This window comes from Salmo salar, chromosome ssa15, assembly GCF_905237065.1.
Source record: "Salmo salar chromosome ssa15, Ssal_v3.1, whole genome shotgun sequence".
NCBI classification, from domain to species: domain Eukaryota; kingdom Metazoa; phylum Chordata; class Actinopteri; order Salmoniformes; family Salmonidae; genus Salmo; species Salmo salar.
The window spans coordinates 17,304,261-17,327,532 of NC_059456.1; the positions used below are offsets into that span (position 1 = coordinate 17,304,261).

Here is a 23,272-nt window from a genome sequence, read left to right on the forward strand (position 1 = left end):
GTTTTAACCTTCCTGAGTCTGAGGCTGGTTTTAACCTTCCTGAGTCTGAGGCTGGTTTTAACCTTCCTGAGTCTGAGGCTGGTTTTAACCTTCCTGAGTCTGAGGCTGGTTTTAACCTTCCTGAGTCTGAGGCTGGTTTTAACCTTCCTGAGTCTGAGGCTGGTTTTAACCTTCCTGAGTCTGAGGCTGGTTTTAACCTTCCTGAGTCTGAGGCTGGTTTTAACCTTCCTGAGTCTGAGACTGGTTTTAACCTTCCTGAGTCTGAGACTGGTTTTAACCTTCCTGAGTCTGAGACTGGTTTTAACCTTCGTGAGTCTGAGACTGGTTTTAACCTTTGTGAGTCTGAGACTGGTTTTAACCTTCGTGAGTCTGAGACTGGTTTTAACCTTTGTGAGTCTGAGACTGGTTTTAACCTTTGTGAGTCTGAGACTGGTTTTAACCTTTGTGAGTCTGAGACTGGTTTTAACCTTTGTGAGTCTGAGACTGGTTTTAACCTTTGTGAGTCTGAGACTGGTTTTAACCTTTGTGAGTCTGAGACTGGTTTTAACCTTTGTGAGTCTGAGACTGGTTTTAACCTTTGTGAGTCTGAGACTGGTTTTAACCTTTGTGAGTCTGAGACTGGTTTTAACCTTTGTGAGTCTGAGACTGGTTTTAACCTTTGAGTCTGAGACTGGTTTTAACCTTTGTGAGTCTGAGACTGGTTTTAACCTTTGTGAGTCTGAGACTGGTTTTAACCTTTGTGAGTCTGAGACTGGTTTTAACCTTCGTGAGTCTGAGGCTGGTTTTAACCTTCGTGAGGCTGGTGTAATAGCTGTTCTATGTTCTCTCCCAGGACTCTGATGTGTTCTACGTGCCGACCAGTGGCCTATCAGGAGAGAACCTGACCACTAAGAGTTCTGCTCTGATGCTAACATCCTGGTACTCTGGACCCTGTCTGCTGGAACAGATCGGTAGACACACACACACACACACACTCTTAATCAAGTCCACAAAGCTTTAGAAAATAACGAGACAACTCATCAATGTTTAACATTAAAACACCCGTTATGTACATGGCTGTTGGACAAGTGTATTTAACGAAGACAGAATGATTTCCGTCTTCAGAGAGAGCAGAGTAGCTGAGACATATTGACTGTTTGATTTAGCCTCCGCTCTCTCCTGTAATGATCTGGAAGTGTGTGTCTTAAGTAGTGTTATGACTGTGACAATAGTAAAAGTAGTAATCATTGTGATGTTGCTATGGTATTAGTCAGCATGGTAACAGAGTAACTCAGTGGTAGCAGTCAACAGTCTGATATGAAGATAACAGCTCACTATTTTTCATGCTCTCTCTCTCTCTGCTCCCTCCCTCCATATCTCTCTCCCTCCCTCTCTCCCTCCCTCCATATCTATTCTCTCTCTCTCTCTCTGCTCCCTCCCTCCATATCTCTCTCTCTCGCCCTCCCTCTCTCCATATCTATTCTATCTCTGTCCCTCCCTCCCTCCATATCTATTCTATCTCTCTCCCTCTGTCCCTCTCTCCATATCTATTCTATCTCTCTCTGTCCCTCCCTCCCTCCATATCTATTCTCTCTCTCTCTCTCTCTCTCTCTCTCTCTTGTCCCTCCCTCCATATCTATTATCTCTCTCTCTCTGTCCCTCCCTCTCTCCCTCCCTCCATATCTATTCTCTCTCTCTCTCTCTCCCTCCATATATATTCTATCTCTCTCTGTCCCTCCCTCCCTCCCTCCCTTATATCTACTCTCTCTCTCTCTCTCTCTCTCTCTCTCTCTCTCTCTGTCCCTCCCTCTCTCCCTCCATATCTATTCTATCTCTCTCTCTCTCCCTCCATATCTATTCTATCTCTCTCTCCCTCCATATCTATTCTATCTCTCTCCCTCCCTCCCTCCATATCTATTCTATCTCTCTGCCTCCCTCCCTCCCTCCATATCTATTATATCTCCCTCCCTCCCTCCCTCCATATCTATTCTATCTCTCTGTCCCTCCCTCCCTCCCCTCCATATGTATTCTATCTCTCTCTGTCCCTCCCTCCCTCCCTCCATATCTATTCTATCTCTCTCTCTCCCTCCATATCTATTCTATCTCTCTCTCCCTCCATATCTATTCTATCTCTCTCTCTCTCCCTCCATATCTATTCTATCTCTCTCTCCCTCCCTCCATATCTATTCTATCTCTCCCTCCCTCCATATCTATTCTATCTCTCTCTCCCTCCATATCTATTCTCTCTCTCCCTCCCTCCATATCTATTCTATCTCTCTCTCCCTCCCTCCCTCCATATCTATTCTATCTCTCTGTCCCTCCCTCCCTCCCTCCATATCTATTATATCTCCCTCCCTCCCTCCATATCTATTCTATCTCTCTCTGTCCCTCCCTCCCTCCCTCCATATCTATTATATCTCCCTCCCTCCATATCTATTCTATCTCTCTCTGTCCCTCCCTCCCTCCATATCTATCTCTCTCTCCCTCTCTCCCTCCATATCTATTCTATCTCTCTCTCTCTCTCTCCCTCCATATCTATTATATCTCTCTCTCCCTCCATATCTATTATATCTCTCTCCCTCCCTCCATATCTATTCTCTCTCTCTCCCTCCCTCCCTCCATATCTATTCTATCTCTCTCTCTCTCTCTCCCTCCATATCTATTCTATCTCTGTCCCTCCATATCTATTCTCTCCGTCCACCTCCTCTCTCTTCCTCATCCTCTCTCTCCATAGATTATTTCAAACCACCCCAGAGGTCGATAGAAAAGCCCTTCCGACTGTGTGTCTCGGACGTCTTCAAAGGTGAGATCACACTCTGTTCTGTGGTTCTAGATCAGGGTTCTGTGTGGGTCTACATAGATATAGATACATTACATAGATATAGATACATTACATAGATACATTACATAGATATTGATACATTACATAGATATAGATACATTACATAGATATAGATACATTACATAGATATAGATACATTACATAGATATAGATACAGATACATTACATAGATATAGATACATTACATAGATACATTACATAGATATAGATACATTACAGAGATACATTACATAGATATAGATACATTACATAGACATAGATATAGATACATTACATAGACATATATACATTACAGAGATACAAATACATTACATAGATACATTACAGAGATACATTACATATATACAGATACATTACATAGATACATTACATAGATACATTACAGATATAGATACATTACATAGATACAGATACATTACATGGATATAGATACATTACAGAGATATAGATACATTACATAGATATAGATACATTACATAGATACATTACATAGATACAGATACATTACATAGATACAGATACATTACATAGATACAGATACATTACATAGACATAGATACATTACAGAGATATAGATACATTACATAGATATAGATACATTACAGAGATATAGATACATTACATAGATATAGATACATTACATAGACATAGATACATTACAGAGATATAGATACATTACAGAGATATAGATACATTACATAGATATAGATACATTACATAGATACAGATACATTACATAGATACAGATACATTACATAGACATAGATACATTAGAGATATAGATACATTACATAGATACATTACATACATATAGATACATTACATCGATACAGATACATTACATAGATACAGATACATTACATAGATACAGATACATTACATAGATATAGATACATTACACAGATACATTACATAGATACAGATACATTACATAGATACATTACATAGATACATTACATAGATACAGATACATTACATAGATATAGATACAGATACATTACATAGATACAGATACATTACATAGATATAGATACATTACATAGATACATATACATTACATAGATCAATTACATAGATACAGATACATTACATAGATACAGATACATTACATAGATATAGATACAGATACATTACATAGATACAGATACATTACATAGACATAGATACATTACAGAGATATAGATACATTACATAGATACATTACATAGATACATTACATAGATATAGATACATTACATCGATACAGATACATTACATAGATATATTACATAGATATAGATACATTACATAGATATATTACATAGATACAGATACAGATACATTACATAGATATAGATACATTACATAGATATAGATACATTACATAGAAATAGATACATTACATAGATATAGATACATTACATAGATACAGATACATTACATAGATACAGATACATTACATAGATACATTACAGACATACATTACATAGATACAGATACATTACATAGATACAGATACATTACAGAGATACATTACATAGATACATTACATAGATATAGATACATTACATACATATATATCTATATCTCTGTAATCTATATCTCTCTGCTATTGCCTATATCATAGATGATAGAAAAAGTAACATATTGGCCTTTGGTAATGTTCACAGAGAGAGAGGGAGAGAGAGAGCAGAGCATAACAGACAGGAGAGCCCATTAGTTGTCAACCACCCAGTCATTCAACTGCAATGGAAAACACCCAAAGCAGTGTTGGGAAGAAACAATAAATAAAGAATAACTTGGCGCTTTTTGATGAATTAATCATGGCACTCCTTAACTGTAATACATTACATAGATACATTACATAGATATAGATACATTACAGAGATATAGATATATAGATACATTACATAGATATAGATACATTACAGAGATATAGATATATAGATACATTACATAGATATAGATACATTACAGAGATACATTGCAGAGATACTAACCTTGTGCTGAACAAGGGATTCCCTAAAATGGGAAGCCTGGGGAAGTTCTATTGCAGAAATCCCCTATAGAGGGTCGGAACCAGTTGTAAATCTGTGACTCCTCGCGTCACGTTAAACCAATGAAATGCCTTGCTTGGTCAGAGCTCCGACGTTGCTCATCGTATTAGTGCTGTAGGAGCAAGTGTGTGAGGACTAAAGTGTGTGAGGACTAAAGATGTTTCCGCATTTCTCTGCTATTTCGATATGAGCTAAAGCTGCAGTAAGATAGGAGAAATGTTCTACAATGTTGGCCGTATCAATATTTTTTTTTAATTTAGACGTTTCTAAAGTGATATTTGGCTGTAAAGGCTAGCATAAGGGACAATAACTAGCTAGCCACAAGGAGGTTAGTTTTGAGAAAAGTCAGCTTAACCTTGTATGCTACCTAGGTATAACTAACTAGCTAGCTACTAGCTAGTTACATTTTCTCTCACGATTATAAAGCCAACAATTTTTTGTTTATTAAAAAAACTGCATATTATTGACCTAAAAGGTCGCTAGCTTATCCGGTACATGGTTGCTATGGGAACAACTGCGATCATTTTTGTAAGTGACATTGCTAAAAAAAAGATAATGAACTAAAGTGATATTTACAAAATAATATATTGAACCTGTAATGCAAATCTCCAGTAGTCTAATTATCTTCTCCTTATTTCCATACTGGACCTAAATTACAAGGGTTGGATTTGTACTAAACAATTTTAAATGTCATTTTTAAAAGGCAACATCTGGTTTATGGTTTGTCTCGTATACACATTGTCTGCAGGTATCATTTTAAATTGAGAACATACGATGCCATCAAAAAGTATTCACACCCCTTGACTTATTCCACATTTTGTTGTGTTACAGCCTGAATTCAGAATGGATAGCATTGATTTTTCTCTCAACCATCTACACACAATACCCCATAATGACAGAGAAAATGTAAAAAAGAAAATAATCAAATCTAATGAAAATGAAATACAGAAATATCTCATTTACATTTTAGTCATTTATCAGATGTCTTATCCAGAGCGACTTACAGGAGCAATTAGGGTTAAGTGCTTTGCTCAAGAGCACATCGAAATATTTGTCACCAAGTTGGCTGAGGTATTTACAGAGTTACAGTTCATAAAAGGAAATCAGTCAATTTAAATAATTTCATTAGGCCCTAATCTATGGATTTTAGATGACTGAGCAGTGGCACGGCCAAGGGTGGGCCTGAGAGGGCATAGGGCCACCTACTTGGGAGCCAGGCCCAGCCAATCAGAATTAGTTTTTCCCCACAAAAGGGTCCCCGTCAGACGATCCCGCAGGTGAAAAAGCCGGATGTGGAGGTCCTGTACTGGCATGGTTATACGTGGTCTGCAGTTGTGAGGCTGGTTGGGACATACTGCCAAATTCTCTAAAATGATATTGGAGGCGGCTTATGGTAGAGAACTGAACATTAAATTATCTGGCAACAGCTCTGGTGGACATTCCTGCAGTCAGCATGCCAATTGCACACTCCCTCAACTTAAGACATCTGTGGTGTTGTGTGACAAAACTGCACATTTTAAAGTGGCCTTTTATTGTCCCAAGCTCAAGGTGCACCTGTGTAATAATCATGCTGTTTAATCAGCTTCATGATTTGCCACACCTGCCAGGTAGATGGATTATCTTGACAAAGGAGAAATGCTCACTAACAGGAATGTAAACACAACATTGGAGAGAAATAAGCTTTTTGTGCTCGATCAGCTGTTGATATTATTTTTAAAGATCTGTGTTCTAACCCTGTTCTCTGTGTTCTAGATCAGGGTTCAGTGTTCTAACCCTGTTCTCTGTGGTTCTAGATCAGGGCGCATGGTCCTGTTTTCTAACCCTGTTCTCTGTGTTCTAGATCAGGGTTCAGTGTTCTAACCCTGTTCTCTGTGGTTCTAGATCAGGGTTCTGTGTTCTAACCCTGTTCTCTGTGGTTCTAGATCAGGGTGCATGGTTCTGTGGTTCTAGATCAGGGTTCTGTGTTCTAACCCTGTTCTCTATGGTTCTAGATCAGGGTTATGTGTCCTAACCCTGTTCTCTGTGGTTCTAGATCAGGGTTATGTGTTCTAACCCTGTTCTCTGTGGTTCTAGATCAGGGCTCAGGGTTCTGTATTCTAACCATGTTCACTGTGGTTCTAAATCAGGGTTCTGTGTTCTAACCCTGTTCTCTATGGTTCTAGATCAGGGTTCTGTGTTCTAACCCTGTTCTCTGTGGTTCTAGCCTTCCCTGTAGCTCAGTTGGTAGAGCATGGTGTTTGCAATGCCAGGGGTTGTGGGTTCGATTCCCACGGGGGGCCAGCACAGGAAAATAATTCTATGAAATGTATGCATTCACTAATGTAAGTCGCTCTGGATAAGAGCGTCTGCTAAATGACTAAAATGTAAAAAAATGTAAAATCTAGATCAGGGCTCAGGGTTCTGTGTTCTAACCCTGTTCTCTGTGGTTCTAGATCAGGCTCAGGGTTCTGTGTTCTAACCCTGTTCTCTGTGGTTATAGATCAAGGCACAGGGTTCTGTGTTCTAACCCTGTTCTCTGTGGTTCTAGATCAAGGCTCAGGGTTCTGTGTAACAGGGAAGATCGAGGCGGGCTACATTCAGACAGGAGACAGAGTACTGGCCATGCCCCCCAATGAGACATGCACTGTTAAAGGTACTGTATGTTTCTGTATGTCTGTATCTCTCTCTGTCTGTCTCTGTGTCTCTTGTCTCTCTGTGTCTATGTGTCTGTCTCTCTGTGTGTGTATGTTTCTCAATGTCTAATACACCAGTGCCACCTTGTGGACATACAACACATCTCTGTCACTCTCTCTCTCTCCCTCCCTCTCTCTGTCTTTCTCCCTCCCTCTCTGTCTCTCTCCCTATCTGTCTGTCTCTCTCCCTCCCTCTCTGTCTCTCTCTGTGTGTCTGTCTCTCGTCTCTCTCCCTCTGTCTCTCTCCTTCTCTCTCTCTCCCTCTCTCTCTCTGTCTCTCTCCCTCCCTCTCTCTCTGTCTCTCTCCCTATGTGTCTGTCTCTGTGTTGTCTCTGTGTAGGCATCACTCTCCACGATGAGCCTCTGGACTGGGCAGCAGCAGGAGATCATGTCAGTCTGACCGTCACTGGCATGGACATCATCAAGATTAAGTTAGTATATAACATAAACGCTATCCTTAACACGTGACCTCTATCCTCAACACGTGACCTCTATCCTTAACACGTGACCTCTATCCTTAACACGTGACCTCTATCCTTAACACGTGACCTCTATCCTTAACCCACTGGCATGGGCAGCATCTAGATTAAGTATAGAACCTAAACCCTAACCTTAACCTCTAACCCCTACCCTCTAACCCCTAACCCCTACCCTCTAACCCCTACCCTCTACCCTCTAACCCCTAACCCCTACCCTCTAACCCCTACCCCCTAACCCCTACCCTCTAACCCCTACCCTCTAACCCCTAACCCCTACCCTCTAACCCCTACCCTCTAACCCCTACCCTCTAACCCCTACCCTCTATCCCTACCCTCTAACCCCTAATCCCTACCCTCTAACCCCCTACCCTCTAACCCCCTACCCTCTAACCCCTACCCTCTAACCCCTACCCTCTAACCCCTACCCTCTAAACCCTAAGCCCTACCCTTTAACCATCTACCCCCTACCCTCTAACCCCTACCCTCTAACCCCTACCCTCTAACCCCTACCCTCTAAACTCTACCCTCTAAACCCCTACCCTCTAACCCCTACCCTCTAACCTCTAAACCCCTACCCTCTAACCCCTACCCTCTAACCCCTAACCCCTACCCTCTAACCCCTACCCTCTAACCCCTACCCTCTAACCCCTACCCTCTAACCCCTAACCTCTAACCCCTAACCTCTAACTCCAATGTTTCCCACAGTTGTGTCCAGTTGTCTGGATGTCCTTTGGGTGGTGGATCATTCTTGATACACAGGGGAAACTGTTGAGCGTGAAAAACCCAGCATCGTTGCAGTTCTTGACACAAGCCGGTGCGCTTGGCACCTACTACCATACCCTGTTCAAAGACACTTAAATATTTAGTCTTGCCCATTCACTCTCTGAATGACACACATACACAATCCATGTCTCAAGACTTAAAAATCCTTCTTTAACCTGTCTCCTCCCCTTCATCTACACTGATTGAAGTGGATTTAACAAGTGACATCAATAAGGGGTCATAACTTTCACCTGGATTCACCTGGTCAGTCTATGTCATGGGAAAAAGCAGGTGTTCCTAATGTTTTGTCCACTCAGTGTCTATAATCTCTCCTCCAGTGTGGGCTGTGTGTTCTGTGATATTAAGGAGCCAATCAGAGCGTGTTCCCGCTTCAGGGCCAGAGTCCTGCTCTTCAACATAGAGGTCCCCATCACACAGGGCTTCCCCGTGAGTACACACACAGACAATCTGTGTTCCGCGGGCGGTTCTAAGTAGCTCTAACAATATTGTCTGTGTGGTTCTAAGTCTGTTTGTAGCCGTAAGAATATTGTCTGTGTGGTTCTAAGTGTGTGGTTCCAAGTGTGTGGTTCTAAGTAGCTCTAAGAATATTGTCTGTGTGGTTCTAAGTGTGTGGTTCTAAGTAGCTCTAAGAATATTGTCTGTGTGGTTCTAAGTAGCTCTAAGAATATTGTCTGTTTGGTTCTAAGCCTGTTTGTAGCCACAAGAATATTGTCTGTGTGGTTCTAAGTGTGTGGTTCTAAGTAGCTCTAAGAATATTGTCTGTGTGGTTCTAAGTGTGTGGTTCTAAGTCTGTGAAGTGTGTGTGGTTCTAAGTGTGTGTTCTGTGTGTAGGTTGTGTTGCACTACCAGACGATCAGTGAACCTGCCACCATTAGGAAGCTTGTCAGTGTTCTGCACAAGAGCAGCGGGGAGGTGCTCAAGAAGAAACCAAAGTGAGTATCAAGGTTGAAGTCTTCATAGATAATGAAGCTGATTCATGCTGCCGAGGGACCATAACAGAAGAGAAGTTTAGCCTCGCTCATCACACGGTTTTGTTGTTGAGGGAGTCGGCCCGATATCGCTACGTCTGATTCTACCTTTAATGTCAATGCAGTATTCAGTTAACATTACATTAACATTGTGTTTTGGTTGGGTTTGTAACAGGAACATGTATTCGTACCGAATTGTTCGGCACAGGGACCTCGGTTCTGTCCTCACTGTGAACCCGAATGAAAACCTTTCAGACTATTCTGTTAAAGCAACGAGAGTCAACATACACGTTATCAAGATTCTAATCTTAATTGGCACATTTCAAACTGTCCTTTTTGTGATGTACAGGCAGGAACTATTTCTGTAAAATGGTGGAGTCGATAAACCAGAATCGGAGGATCCATCGTTAAAATCTCTAGTTTGGGAACATGTTGGGTTCACAGTAGAGATGGACAAGAGTGGTGGATAATACGTTAACAGTATGTCATCGCCACGCTCAACGAGAATAGCCTACGCAGCTGCCAACTCTTCATCACCCCAGTATATCGGGGCAAGACGGAAACACAGAGAAACAGCACAACGTCTGCCCTTTGCATTCATGCTGCCCTTGGCAGCTGATTCTGACCGGGCCAAAGAAGGTACAAGAGCGATAGATAGGTAGGCTATATTTAAATCTTTTACTGTCTTGATTATAGGTATGCTCCCATTCTCGGTGGTTGAGAATAGTTTAGGTTTCAGCACCAAATTTCTCGAGCCACGTTGCGAACCCATTTCAGTAAACAGGTAGGACCCGATCAGTACATTCAGAAAGTATTTAGACCCTTTCCCTATTTCCACATTTTGTTGCACAACAGCCTTATTCTAAAATGGATTCAATTATTTTTTTCCCTCATCAATCTACACAAAATGCCTCATAATGGTTAAGCGAAAACAGGTTTTTGCAAATTTATAACATTTTTAAATCAGAAGCTTATTTACATAAGTATTCAGACCCTTTTGTTATGAGACTCAGAATTGAGCTCAGGTGCATCCTGTTTCCATTGATCATTCTTGAGATGTTTCTACAACTTGATTGGAGTCAACCTGTGGTAAAATATATTGATTGGACATGATTTGGAAAGGCACACACCTGTCTATATAAGGTCCCACAGTTGACAGTGCATGTCAGGTCAAAAACCAAGCTATGAGGTCGAAGGAATTATCCGTAGAGCTCCGAGACAGGATTTTGTTGAGGCACAGATCTGGTTACCAAGAAATGTCTGCAGCGTTGAAGGACCCCAAGAACACAGTGGCCTCCATCATTAAATCGAAGAAGTTTGGAACCACCAAGACTCTTCCTAGAGCTGGCCGCCCGGCCAAACTGAGCAATCGGGGGAGAAAGGCCTTGGTCAGGGAGGTGACCAAGAACCCGATGGTCACTCTGACAGAGCTCCGGAGTTCCTCTGTGGAGATTGGAGAACCTTCCAGAAGGACAACCATGTCTGCAGCACTCCACCAATCAGGCCTTTTACGGTAGAGTGGCCAGACGGAAGCCACTCCTCAGTAAAAGGCACATGACAGCCCTCTTGGAGTTTGCCAAAAGGCACCTAAAGGACTCTCAGACCATGAGAAACAAGATTCTCTGGTCTGATGAAACCAAGATTGAACTCTTTGGCCTGAATGCCAAGCGTCACCTCTGGAGGAAACCTGGCACCATCCCTACGGTGAAGCATGGTGGTGGCAGCATCATGCTGTGGGGATGTTTTTCAGCGGCAGGGACTGGGAGACAAGTCAGGATCGAGGGAAAGTTGAAAGGAGAAAAGTACAGAGAAATCCTTGATGAAAACCTACTCCAGAGCTCTCAGGACCTCAGACTGGGGCGATAGTTCACCTTCCAACAGGACAACAACCCTAAGCACACAGCCAAGACAACGCAGGAGTGGCTTCAGGACAAGTCTCTGAATGTCCTTGAGCGGCCCAGCCAGAGCCTGAACTTGAACCCGATCTCACAAAACTCTGGAGAGACCTGGAAATAGTTCTGCAGCAACGCTCCCCATCCAACCTGACAGCGCTTGAGAGGATCTGCAAAGAAGAATGGGAGAAACTCCCCAAATACAGGTGTATTACCCAAGCGTCATACCCCAGAAGACTCAAAGGTGCTTCAACACAGTACTGAGTAAAGGGTCTGAATACTTATGTAAATGTTATATTTCTGTTTTTAATTTCCAATAAATTAGCAAACATTTCTAAAAACATGTTTTCCCTTTGTCATTATGGGGTATTTTGTGTAGATGGGTGAGAATATATATATTTTTTTTTATCCATTTTTGAATTCAGGCTGTAGCACTACAAAATGTGGAATAAGTCACGGGGTATGAATACTTTCTGAAGGAACATGTACCTACTGTATTCTAGCCATACCGTCTAACTACTGTTGTACACACCTTTTCTATCATATACTGTCCATACTGTCTATACACTCCATCCTGTATAACTACTGTCTATACACACCATCCTATATAACTACTGTCTATACACACCATCCTATATAACTACTGTCTATACACATCATCCTATATAACTACTGTCTATACACACCAACCTATATAACTACTGTCTATAAACACCATCCTATATAACTACTGTCTATACACACCATCCTATATAACTACTGTATATACACACCATCCTATATAACTACTGTCTATACACACCATCCTATATAACTACTGTCTATACACACCATCCTATATAACTACTGTCTATACACACCACCCTATATAACTACTGTCTATAAACACCATCCTATATAACTACTGTCTATACTGTCTATACACACCACCCTATATAACTACTGTCGTTACACACCATCCTATATAACTACTGTGTATACTGTCTATACACACCATCCTATATAACTACTGTCTATACTGTCTATACACACCATCCTATATAACTGTCTATACTGTCTATACACACCATCCTATATAACTACTGTGTATACACACCATCCTATATAACTACTGTCTATACTGTCTATACACACCATCCTATATAACTACTGTCGTTACACACCATCCTATATAACTACTGTCTATACACACCACCCTATATAACTACTGTCTGTACACACCACCCTATATAACTACTGTCGTTACACACCATCCTATATAACTACTGTCTATACTGTCCATACACACCATCCTATATAACTACTGTCTATACTGTCTATACACACCATCCTATATAACTACTGTCTATACTGTCTATACACACCATCCTATATAACTACTGTCTATACACACCATCCTATATAACTACTGTCGTTACACACCATCCTATATAACTACTGTCTATACTGTCCATACACACCATCCTATATAACTACTGTCTATACTGTCTATACACACCATCCTATATAACTACTGTCTATACTGTCTATACACACCATCCTATATAACTACTGTCTATACACACCATCCTATATAACTACTGTCTATACACATCATCCTATATAACTACTGTCTATACACACCATCCTATATAACTACTGTCTATACACACCATCCTATATAACTACTGTCTATACACACCATCCTATATAACTACTGTCTATACACACCATCCTATATAACTACTGTCTATACACACCATCCTATATAACTACTGTCTATACACACCATACTATATAACTACTGTCTATACTGTCTATACACACCATCCTATATAACTACTGTGTATACACACCATCCTATATAACTACTGTCTATACACATCATCCTATATAACTACTGTCTATACACACCATCCTATATAACTACTGTCTATACACACCATCCTGTATAACTACTGTCTATACACACCATCCTATATAACTACTGTCGTTACACACCATCCTATATAACTACTGTCTATACTGTCTATACAACCCATCCTATATAACTACTGTCTATACTGTCTATACACACCATCCTATATAACTACTGTCTATACACACCATCCTATATAACTACTGTCTATACTGTCTATACACACCATCCTATATAACTACTGTCTATACACACCATCCTATATAACTACTGTCTATACTGACTATACACACCATCCTATATAACTACTGTCTATACACACCATCCTATATAACTACTGTCTATACACACCATCCTATATAACTGTCTAAACTGTCTATACACACCGTCCTATATAACTACTGTCTATACACACCATCCTATATAACTACTGTGTATACACACCATCCTATATAACTACTGTCTATACACATCATCCTATATAACTACTGTCTATACACACCATCCTATATAACTACTGTCTATACACACCATCCTGTATAACTACTGTCTATACACACCATCCTATATAACTACTGTCTATACACACCATCCTATATAACTACTGTCGTTACACACCATCCTATATAACTACTGTCTATACTGTCTATACACACCATCCTATATAACTACTGTCTATACTGTCTATACACACCATCCTATATAACTACTGTCTATACACACCATCCTATATAACTACTGTCTATACTGTCTATACACACCATCCTATATAACTACTGTCTATACTGTCTATACACACCATCCTATATAACTACTGTCTATACACACCATCCTATATAACTACTGTCTATACTGACTATACACACCATCCTATATAACTACTGTCTATACACACCATCCTATATAACTGTCTAAACTGTCTATACACACCGTCCTATATAACTACTGTCTATACACACCATCCTTTATAACTACTGTCTATACACACCATCCTTTATAACTACTGTCTATACACACCATCCTTTATAACTACTGTCTATACACACCATCCTATATAACTACTGTCTATACACACCATCCTATATAACTACTGTCTATACACGCCATCCTATATAACTACTGTCTATACTGTCTATACACACCATCCTGTATAACTACTGTCTATACACACCATCCTATATAACTACAGTCTATACACACCAACCTATATAACTACTGTCTATACACACCATCCCATATAACTGTCTATACACACCAACCTATATAACTACTGTCTATACACACACCATCCTATATAACTGTCCATACTGTCTATACACACCATCCTATATAACTACTGTCTATACACACCATCCTATATAACTACTGTCTATACTGTCTATACACACCATCCTATATAACTACTGTCTATACACACCATCCCATATAACTACTGTCTAAACACACCATCCCATATAACTACTGTCTATACACACCATCCAATATAACCACTGTCTATACTGTCTTTTCACACCATCCTGTATAACTACTGTCTATACACACCATCCTATATAACTACTGTCTATACACACCATCCTATATAACTACTGTCTATACACACCATCCTATATAACTACTGTCTATACACACCATACTATATAACTACTGTCTATACACACCATACTATATAACTACTGTCTATACTGTCTATACACACCATCTTATATAACTACTGTGTATACACACCATCCTATATAACTACTGTCTATACTGTCTATACACACCATCCTATATAACTACTGTCTATACACACCATCCTATATAACTACTGTCTATACACACCATCCTATATAACTACTGTCTATACACACCATCCTATATAACTACTGTCTATACACACCATCCTATATAACTGTCTTTACACACCATCATATATAACTACTGTGTATACACACCATCCTATATAACTACTGTCTATACACATCATCCTATATAACTACTGTCTATACACACCATCCTATATAACTACTGTCTATACACACCATCCTGTATAACTACTGTCTATACACACCATCCTATATAACTACTGTCTATACACACCATCCTATATAACTACTGTCGTTACACACCATCCTATATAACTACTGTCTATACTGTCTATACACACCATCCTATATAACTACTGTCTATACTGTCTATACACACCATCCTATATAACTACTGTCTATACACACCATCCTATATAACTACTGTCTATACTGTCTATACACACCATCCTATATAACTACTGTCTATACTGTCTATACACACCATCCTATATAACTACTGTCTATACACACCATCCTATATAACTACTGTCTATACTGACTATACACACCATCCTATATAACTACTGTCTATACACACCATCCTATATAACTGTCTAAACTGTCTATACACACCGTCCTATATAACTACTGTCTATACACACCATCCTTTATAACTACTGTCTATACACACCATCCTTTATAACTACTGTCTATACACACCATCCTTTATAACTACTGTCTATACACACCATCCTATATAACTACTGTCTATACACACCATCCTATATAACTACTGTCTATACACGCCATCCTATATAACTACTGTCTATACTGTCTATACACACCATCCTGTATAACTACTGTCTATACACACCATCCTATATAACTACAGTCTATACACACCAACCTATATAACTACTGTCTATACACACCATCCCATATAACTGTCTATACACACCAACCTATATAACTACTGTCTATACACACACCATCCTATATAACTGTCCATACTGTCTATACACACCATCCTATATAACTACTGTCTATACACACCATCCTATATAACTACTGTCTATACTGTCTATACACACCATCCTATATAACTACTGTCTATACACACCATCCCATATAACTACTGTCTAAACACACCATCCCATATAACTACTGTCTATACACACCATCCAATATAACCACTGTCTATACTGTCTTTTCACACCATCCTGTATAACTACTGTCTATACACACCATCCTATATAACTACTGTCTATACACACCATCCTATATAACTACTGTCTATACACACCATCCTATATAACTACTGTCTATACACACCATACTATATAACTACTGTCTATACACACCATACTATATAACTACTGTCTATACTGTCTATACACACCATCTTATATAACTACTGTGTATACACACCATCCTATATAACTACTGTCTATACTGTCTATACACACCATCCTATATAACTACTGTCTATACACACCATCCTATATAACTACTGTCTATACACACCATCCTATATAACTACTGTCTATACACACCATCCTATATAACTACTGTCTATACACACCATCCTATATAACTACTGTCTATACACACCATCCTATATAACTGTCTTTACACACCATCATATATAACTACTGTCTATACACACCATTCTATATAACTACTGTCTATACACACCATCCTGTATAACTACTGTCTATAAACACCATCCTATATAACTGCTGTCTATACACACAATCCTGTATAACTACTGTCTATACACACCATCATATATAACTACTATCTTTACACACCATCATATATAACTACTGTCTATACACACCATTCTATATAACTACTGTCTATACACACCATCATATATAACTACTGTCTATACACACCATCCTATATAACTACTGTCTATACACACCATCATATATAACTACTGTCTATACTGTCCATACACACCATCCTATATATCTACTGTCTATGCACACCATCCTATCATAACTACTGTCTATACACACCATACTATATAACTACTGTCTGTACACACCATCCTGTATAACTACTGTCTATACACACCATCCTATATAACTACTGTCCATACTGTATTTACAGTACTTATCAGTGACAGCCCATCACATTACCCCGAAGTAGGAGATGTACCAAGTGCTCACCTGACACTGAAGGAGGCATGATGCGTTTGTAATCCAGTGTGGATTTACCAATTACGACTCGGGGGGGAATCTATTTTAAATGGCCCTCCAACTGACTATTACTAGTGGGGAAACTTGAGCTTCCTTCATCCTTGAGCTTCTTTCATCCTTGAGCTCCCTTCATCCTTGAGCTTCCTTCATCCTTGAGCTCCCTTCATCCTTGAGCTTCCTTCATCCTTGAGCTTCCTTCATCCTTGAGCTCCCTTCATCCTTGAGCTCCCTTCATCCTTGAGCTCCCTTCATCCTTGAGCTCCCGTCATTCTTCCACATGGTGGTACTAAGGAAATGGCCTCTATAACAGCAGTTAAAAACATTTATAAAAAAAAAAACAATCCTGTTTTTTGAACTCGATAATTTGTTTTCGATCGCCGTACTTTTAGTTTACGGTTGTCACATGTCACATGAATGCATCCGACTGGTATTTACGACTTCACAACTGGTAAATTCCTCACCTCCCACATGGTTACGAACGCAGCATCAGAGTGGAAACTTAACCCAATATAACAATCCTGTCACAACAGACAATGCCAGGGACATTTGTGAATGGCTTTTCATTTTCCCGATGTACAAAAGCCAAACCCTGGTCACCCCCCCCAAAACCGCAATACGTACAGAATCAGGGGTTTGGTGAACCGTTACCCCCCCCTACTGTTGGGAAAGAATCTGAATGTTGTATAAATGTTTGTTTAATGTTGTGTAGGTGTCTGGGTAAGGGTATGAACGCGATGGTGGAGATCCAGACCCAGAGGCCCGTGGCGTTGGAGCTTTATAAGGACTTCAAGGAACTGGGACGCTTCATGCTGAGATACGTAGGGTCAACCATCGCTGCCGGGGTCGTCACCGAGGTAACCAGGCACCGGCCTTCTCCTCTTGCTACCTGAGGAAAATATATCTACATTGTAGGCTTTTGTCCCAAACGGCGACCTATGGGCTCTGGTATAATGTAGTGCACTATATAGGGAATAGGGCCCTGGTCTATAGTAGTGTACTATATAGGGAATAGGGCTCTGGTCTATAGTAGTGCACTATATAGGGAATAGGGCTGTGGTCTAAAGTAGTGCACTATATAGGGAATAGGGCCCTGGTCTATAGTAGTGTACTATATAGGGAATAGGGCTCTGGTCTAAAGTAGTGCACTGTATAGGGAATAGGGCTCTGGTCTAAAGTAGTGCACTATATAGGGAATAGGGCCCTGGTCTATAGTAGTGCACTATGTAGGGAATAGAGCTCTGGTCTATAGTAGTGCACTATATAGGGAATAGGGTTCTGGTCTATAGTAGTGCACTATGTAGGGAATAGGGCTCTGGTCTATAGTAGTGCACTATATAGGGAATAGGGTTCTGGTCTAAAGTAGTGCACTATATAGGGAATAGGGCCCTGGTCTATAGTAGTGCACTATGTAGGGAATAGAGCTCTGGTCTATAGTAGTGCACTATATAGGGAATAGGGCTCTGGTCTATAGTAGTGCACTATGTAGGGAATAGGGCCCCATTTGGGATACAACCCTAATGCTCTATCTGAGCAAACAGAACAGGGGTCCCCAAACCTGCTGGAGTTACAGGCTGTTCATCTCTCTGTTGTGAAGGATATGGTGTTCATAAACTTTAGAGTTCAATGTTTTAACCTAGTCTTGGTTTTGTGTTATTTTCTCGGTAGATCAAAGAATGACGAGCGGTCTGATCCAGCTTGATCAAGTCAAGAACTGGACCCAGAGACTGCATGACAGACGGCTAGCTGCAGACTGACAGACAGACAGACAAAGTGCAATTCCTTCAGAGATTGACAGAAGTGTCATTCACAGACTGAGTGTTCACATCCATCCCTCTATCTATCTATCTATCCATCCCTCTATCTATCCATCCATCCATCCAGGGCAGAAGCTATCGAACAAGATGAAGTAAACAATGAACCAATAAAATGTCCAATCCAGCTGTTTTTATCTCGATATCAAATCATTTCTGGGTAACAATTAAGTATCTTACTGTGATTGTTTTTCAATTAAAATGGTCAAAAAGAAACAAAAGATTTTCTTCATAGAAAATAGTAATTTCTCAAGCAAGAACTGTCTGGAAGTTGTGTGAGTGGGGAGGGGAAAATTGAAAAATAGCTGTTATTGGCAGAGAGGTTTGGAACTCTTTCTTATTGGTCTATTGACTAATTTACCCAGAATTCTGTCCTACCAAAACGGTCAGAATTTTCAGGTAGCTTTTTTAAACTGCTCTTTTCAGTGTTATTCCAACCTCATGATATATAAATACTGTATATATTAAACACAGGAAAATCATGTTTTTGACTGCATTGGCTCTAGGGCTGTGGTGGTCATGAAATGTTGTCAGCCGGTTATTGACAAGCAAATAACTGTCGGTCTCACGGTAATTGATGTAATATAGTCTACACCTTCACAATAAATCCATGTAATATAGCACCTACATCTTCACAATAAATCCATGTAATATAGCCTCCACCTTCACAATAAATCCATGTAATATAGCACCTACACCTTCACAATAAATACATTATTTATTTTAGACAGGTCTAAAGAAACATGATATGAAGAAAATGTAGTCTATTTCAGAAGAACAGAATAGCATACTCTGAGTTGTCCTTATGTTAGGTCCTGATCTGGCTGTGCCATGTGGCTGTGGGCGACACTAGTTAATTTAGCAGGTCCTGATCTGGCTATGCTATATGGCTGTGGGGCTACACTAGTTAATTTAGCAGGTCCTGATCTGGCTATGCCATATGGCTGTGGGGCTACACTAGTTAATTTAGCAGACAAGATTTGCTTAGAATTCCATTGTTATTTTATGTTATTTTATAGTATGAAGAAAACAATTGAACGATGCTGAATAAAATAGAAAGGTCATTTTTCTCCAAATGATTTGAGGGAGTGTGTGAAGCGGTTAACAAAGAAATAGGTATTCCTATTATTAATTATTAATGTAACTTTAGTTGTTCTACAAACGTTGGTCTTTATGTTTTGATGTTTAATACATTCTAAGGCTGCATAAAGCGACTTTAATGATGATTTGGAAAAAGTCGCTTGAAAGGCATGAGCTCTGCTTTTTTTGGGGGCGCAGGCTGTACACACTTCATCAGTCTCTCATTCACAATTTGACAAACACTTGATAATACCTAGAATTTCCGGGCGGCATCCCCTTTGTGTGGCGGTAATGCCCCCTTAAATAATCCATGTATTTTGCGGCCGGTGGTCGTTGTGCCCTTAGGCTGAATATAATAATTATAATTCCCTTCTACCAGCTGCCGTGCTCCGAAGCACCTCGCACTCACATTGTTCTCTCAGATATCTAAATTCTTATTAGTCCATGCCCGTCACGTGATTGTTTCCTTCTCAAAGGCTACAAGTGAAGACAGACACATCGGGGACCCAACTGCGCACGTCCTTATCCAATTCCGAAGTGCATATTGAATACGTTGGAAGAACTGTCCACATTTACTTTTCGTCAGTAAAAACACTAGCCTATGTCAATCTACTATCCCCCATAGTACAAAAGTTGAACTATCCTGTGCAAGAAATAATTATTCCAGACATATTTTGGGACAGTTGTGGGATGCGATAGATCCCAAATTAATACAACCACAAGCATCAAAACACCTTTTAAAAGCAATGAAACTGATGCAACAGATCAGAACGTTTTGCTTAAATGTCGATAAATTATTAGGCTCTTTCGCCACGTTTAATTGCCATACTGTAATTACTTCGCCACCATGGCCTATTTATTGCCTTAATTCCCTTAACTTACCTAATTTGCACTCACTGTATATAGACTTTTTGTTTAATTTTTTTCTACTGTATTATTGACTGTATGTTTTTGGTCATTCCATGTGTAACTCTGTGTTGTTGTATGTGTCGAACTGCATTGCTTTATCTTGGCCAGGTCACAGTTGTAAATGAGAACTTGTTCTCAACTAGCCTTCCTGGTTAAATAAAGGTGAAATACATTTTTTTAAAACATAAGTGCAGCAATGCGCACATGGCAGTAGGCTATAATGTTTCAAAAATTATATCAATTAGCGTGAAATAAACCTTTTTTCAGAAGTGTCCGCAAATGCGATTATGCATGTAATGCTTTTATTATAAAGGTGAATTTTTATGGTGAAAATGATCTCTCCCCAAACTTGAACCTCACTACAACTACAATATAGACATTAGTCAGTACAACTACAATAAAGACATTAGTCAGTACAACTACAATAAAGACATTAGACAGTACAACTACAATAAAGACAGTCACTACAACTACAATAAAGACAGTCACTACAACTACAATAAAGACATCAGTCAATACAACTACAATAAAGACATCAGTCAATACAACTACAGTAAAGACATTAGTCACTACAACTACAATAAAGACATTAGTCACTACAACTACACTACTGACTGTCTAAGTTACAGTGCATTCAGAAAGTATTCAGACCCGTTGACTTTTTCCACATGTTGTAACGTTACAGCCTTATTATAAAATGGATTAAATGGATTGTTTTTCTCTCATTAATCTACACACAATACACCATAATGACAAAGCAAAAATATTTTTCGAAATGTATTAAAAAAAAAAAACTGCTATCACATTTACATAAGTATTCAGACCCTTTACTCAGTACTTTGTTGAAGCGCCTTTGGCAGCGATTACAGCCTTGAGTCTTCTTGGGTATGACGCTACAATCTTGGAACACCTGTATTTGGGGAGTTTCTCCCATTCTTCTCTGCAGATCCTCTCAAGCTCTGTCAGGTTGGATGGGGAGCGTTGCTGCACAGCTATTTCCAGGTCTCTCCAGAGATGTTCGATCAGGTTCCAGTCCAAGCTCTGGCTGGGCCACTCAAGGACATTCAGAGACTTGTCCCGAAGCCACTCCTGTGTTGTCTTGGCTGTGTGCTTCAGGTTGTTGTCCTGTTTGCTTCAGGTTGTTGTCCTCCGCCCCAGTCTGAGGTCCTGAGAGCTCTGGAGCAGGTTTTCATCATAGATCTCTCTATACTTTGCTCCATTCATCTTTCCCTCGACCCTGACTAGTCTCCCAGTCCCTGCCGCTGAAAAACATCCCCACAGCATGATGCTGATCAGTTTGGCTGGGCGGCCAGATCTTGGAAGAGTCTTTGTGGTTCCAAACTTCTTCGATTTAATGATGGATGCCACTGTGTTCTTGGGGACCTTCAACACTGCAGACATGTTTTGGTGCCCTTCCCCAGATATGTACCTCGACACAATCCTGTCTCGGAGCTCTACGGCCAATTCCTTCAACCTCATGGCTTGGTTTTTGCTCTGACATGCACTGTCAACTGTTGGACCTTGTATAAACAGGTGTGTTCCTTTTCAAATCATGTCCAATCAATTGAATTTACCACAGGTTGACTCCAATCAAGTTGTAGAAACATCTCAAGGATGATCAATGGAAACAGGATGCCCCTGAGCTCAATTTAGTCTCATAACAAAGGGTCTGAAAACTTATGTAAATAATGTATTTCTGTGTTTTTAACTTTGTGATTATGAGGTATTGTGTGTAGATTAGTGAGGGAAATGTTTTATTTAATCCATTTTAGAATAAGGCTGTAATGTATCAAAATGCGGAAAAAGTAAAGGGGTCTGAATACTTTGTATCTGGACCATATAGTGAAAAATAATTGTCAAATTAAAAGGTTCAGCCCAGGTCCACATACTGTTCAAAGGTACGGCTGAGTTCCCACCTAGGTCCCCGGCC

General features: G+C 39.9%; 1 protein-coding gene across 3 annotated transcripts in view; it reads left to right on the forward strand.

The window, feature by feature from the left end:
- The window catches only part of LOC100195249 (HBS1-like (S. cerevisiae)), an 80,554-nt gene extending 61,074 nt beyond the window's left edge, over positions 1-19,480 (forward strand). For all 3 annotated transcript variants that reach the window (NM_001140278.1, XM_045695171.1, XM_045695170.1), the window contains 8 exon segments: positions 833-950; positions 2,714-2,782; positions 7,385-7,489; positions 7,870-7,960; positions 9,109-9,217; positions 9,623-9,723; positions 18,252-18,396; positions 19,208-19,480. In NM_001140278.1, coding sequence (NP_001133750.1) covers positions 833-950; positions 2,714-2,782; positions 7,385-7,489; positions 7,870-7,960; positions 9,109-9,217; positions 9,623-9,723; positions 18,252-18,396; positions 19,208-19,219 — 750 coding nt within the window. In that variant the 3' untranslated portion in view covers positions 19,220-19,480.
- The last annotated feature ends 3,792 nt before the right edge of the window (positions 19,481-23,272 follow it).